The sequence below is a fragment of the Gavialis gangeticus genome, unplaced genomic scaffold, assembly GCF_001723915.1.
Source record: "Gavialis gangeticus isolate Ggan-Ray unplaced genomic scaffold, GavGan_comp1, whole genome shotgun sequence".
Classification (NCBI taxonomy): Eukaryota; Metazoa; Chordata; order Crocodylia; family Gavialidae; genus Gavialis; species Gavialis gangeticus.
This window is the reverse complement of record NW_017729008.1, coordinates 17,921,462-17,924,172: the sequence shown is the minus strand read 5'-3', so window position 1 is coordinate 17,924,172 and position 2,711 is coordinate 17,921,462. Positions and strand designations below refer to the sequence as shown.

The 2,711-nt window shown below is 43.2% G+C and overlaps 1 protein-coding gene across 2 annotated transcripts in view; it reads right to left on the bottom strand.

Annotated features, from left to right (window-relative positions):
* Positions 1-2,711, bottom strand: part of DNAJC2 (DnaJ heat shock protein family (Hsp40) member C2) — a 27,475-nt gene that overhangs the window by 21,269 nt on the left and 3,495 nt on the right. For both annotated transcript variants that reach the window (XM_019509456.1, XM_019509457.1), the window contains exon 4: positions 1,701-1,799. In XM_019509456.1, coding sequence (XP_019365001.1) covers positions 1,701-1,799 — 99 coding nt within the window. The remainder of the gene's footprint in view (positions 1-1,700; positions 1,800-2,711) is intronic.

The following is a 2,711-nucleotide window of genomic DNA, read 5'->3' as shown; positions in this document are numbered from 1 at the left end:
CCTCCACTGCCTCTTGTAAAGCAGTTTTTCTCACCCCATGTGTTGCGATGCAAAAGTGGGTCTCAAGACTATAAGAAAGGGTCATGAACAAACTTTAAAAATAGATTCTCTTTTAAAGGAGAAAAAACACAGGAAGCCGTGGCTTTTCACTGTGTGGGAATACTTGGGGCCCCCCATACCTCTCCCGCCCACCAGCCCACACACTCAAGGCAGCAGGTCAGAAATGAGGGGCACTAGGTGAGGACTGGCCATCGATGTTTAGATATCGATCCTGGTACAAAAAAGGCTGAGAAGCACTGCTATAGAAGACAGTCTTCTACAGCTGTTCACCACCAACTACTTCTCTGCCTCTACTTCTGGCTTTCTACCCTATCACTAAATCTACACTCCGTTCTAGGTCCTGCCTTCTTTTACCAACCAAATAACCTATGTTTCTAGGTCTTTGTTTTTACTACCTCCCCATCTCTCCATAACACTGTTCCTTCACCATAAACCCTCCTGCTGTCTCTGTCTCCTTGAACTCCCCTGCCTTTTTGTTCCACTTTTTTGTTGTTTTGGTCTGTATTTGTACAGAGCCTAGCACAGTAGGATCGGGGCTTCTGGATGCTATAACAACAACCATGGCTTTCTAATTTCTAACAGAATCCAGACTCTGGACAATCTCCCCTCTCAGCAAGGAAATTGCTACCTCTGTAGGCACCAGCACGGTTGGCCTGCAGCCCTAGGCTTTTCCAATGTTACATGTCCCATCAGCATCAACAGGATTGTAGCAATGGGGTAAGCAGGGGACTGTTTTCCCATCCTGTGAGATATTGAGAATTTTTTTCTATCCCAAATTGAAACAGGACATTTATTTACATTTTTTTTAAAAAAAATATTCACAAGCCCAGAGTTGGGGCAGAAAAAACATGTTTTTGGTCAATGATTTTAACAATTCAGAAAGATGTTGTTACAAAGTTGTACTATCATTCACTTACATTCCGCAATTGCAAGTCATTTCAAACTGGGAAATGCAGGAGGTCTCTAAGCGTTTTGGGATTTTGAAAAACTTTGTCAAGAATTTTTGTTTTGAGGTAAGAATCCCGGGCCGGGCCGTGTTCATCTGCGTCTAGAACATTCCCTGGGCTGGGTCAGAAGCAGGGTTCCAAAGTGACTGCATTAAAGGCAAGGAGAGACGTGCTGTTCAGCCGAGTTCACTCGGCCAGCTATGGGTAATAGAAAGCAGCTAAAGAAACTGATACCTTAGATCAAGTCAGCAGATGCTCTGTTGGCAGAGGGAGGACACAAGAGGTCAGGAACTCTAACCACAACTGACTTTTCCCCTTTAAGTAGTCTATTACTAGGCACAGCAGCATTCCAGTTTATTTCAGGCGGCATGTGGCGATCTCAATACACCACCATAAGTACCTGCATTACCTACTCTATCTTATCATTTTAAGTGAAATGGGAAACAGGGGCTGTGCACATCAGGTGCAGGATAAGAGACATGATTCTGGAGCAGTTTTCAACAAAAGGAAGGTTGCTTTAATTTGATCTCTGCTTACTTGAAACAACTTTGTAAAATAGGAAACTATGTTTTTTGGCTTTACAGCAATTAGCAACATTTCACAGTTAATAAGGCCTACAATCCTGCTAAATTCCTGCCAACATACTTCTAAGCAAACAGATCACCTAAAAGCATTATACGAGTCTTCTCTTACCTTTTGTTATGCAGGTAAAATAGTCATTGTCACCTTCACCAATCTGCTCCCCTGCAGCTTTCCGCTTGTCAGGATGATGCTTCAAAACCATGGCTTTATCTAGCAAGCAAAGTGCAGAAACATTATCCCTACCACCAGCACTTGATCATTTAAAAAAAAACAAAACAAAGGAGTGCAGGAATTCTTGTCTGCATTTTTTAAATGAGATTTTTTTTGGAAGGAAACAGAAAATGAGCAAATGAATTGTTGGGAATGTGATAATATTAGTGAAAATTAGAATCCCTTGTAAGCTAAAACTTTGTTGTGTACCTTATTCTGGGATCCAAATAATCGTAACTATAGACCAGTGATTCTCAACCAGAGTGCCAAAGCACCCTGGAGAGCCAACAGATCCTTTGAAGGGTGCCATAAGGTGTGAGGAGATAAGCAGATAAATGCAAGCTCAGACTTGTCCCTGTCTAAACAATCTCTTACCCCCACTGTCTTTCCCCCTCTGCAAAGAAGTGAGCACTGTAACCTAGAGTCACAGAATCATAGAAAATGAGGGTTGGAAGGGATCTCAGGAGGTCATCTAGTCCACCCCTCTGCTCAAAGCAGGACCGTCCCCAACTAGATCTTTCCAGTCAGGGCTTTTTCTACCAGACCTTAAAAAACTCTAAGGATGGACATTCCACAACCTCTCTGGATAACCTGTTCCAATGTTTCACTATTCTCCCCTAGTGAGAAAGTTTTTACTAATATCTAACCTAAACTTTCCTTGCTGCAACTTGAAACTACTGGTCCTTGTTCTGTTACCTGCCACTGCTGAGAATAGTCTAGCTCCATCCTCTTGGGAACCACCCTTCAGGAGTTGAAGGCTGTTATTAAATCCCCCCCAAGTCTTTTCTCCAGGCTAAATAAGCCCAGCACCCTCTGCCTCTCCTCATAAGTCCCAGCCCCAGCTCCAGCCCCCTAACTATTTTTGTTGCCTTCACTACAATTTGTCTACATCGTGCGTGTGGGTGGGTGGGT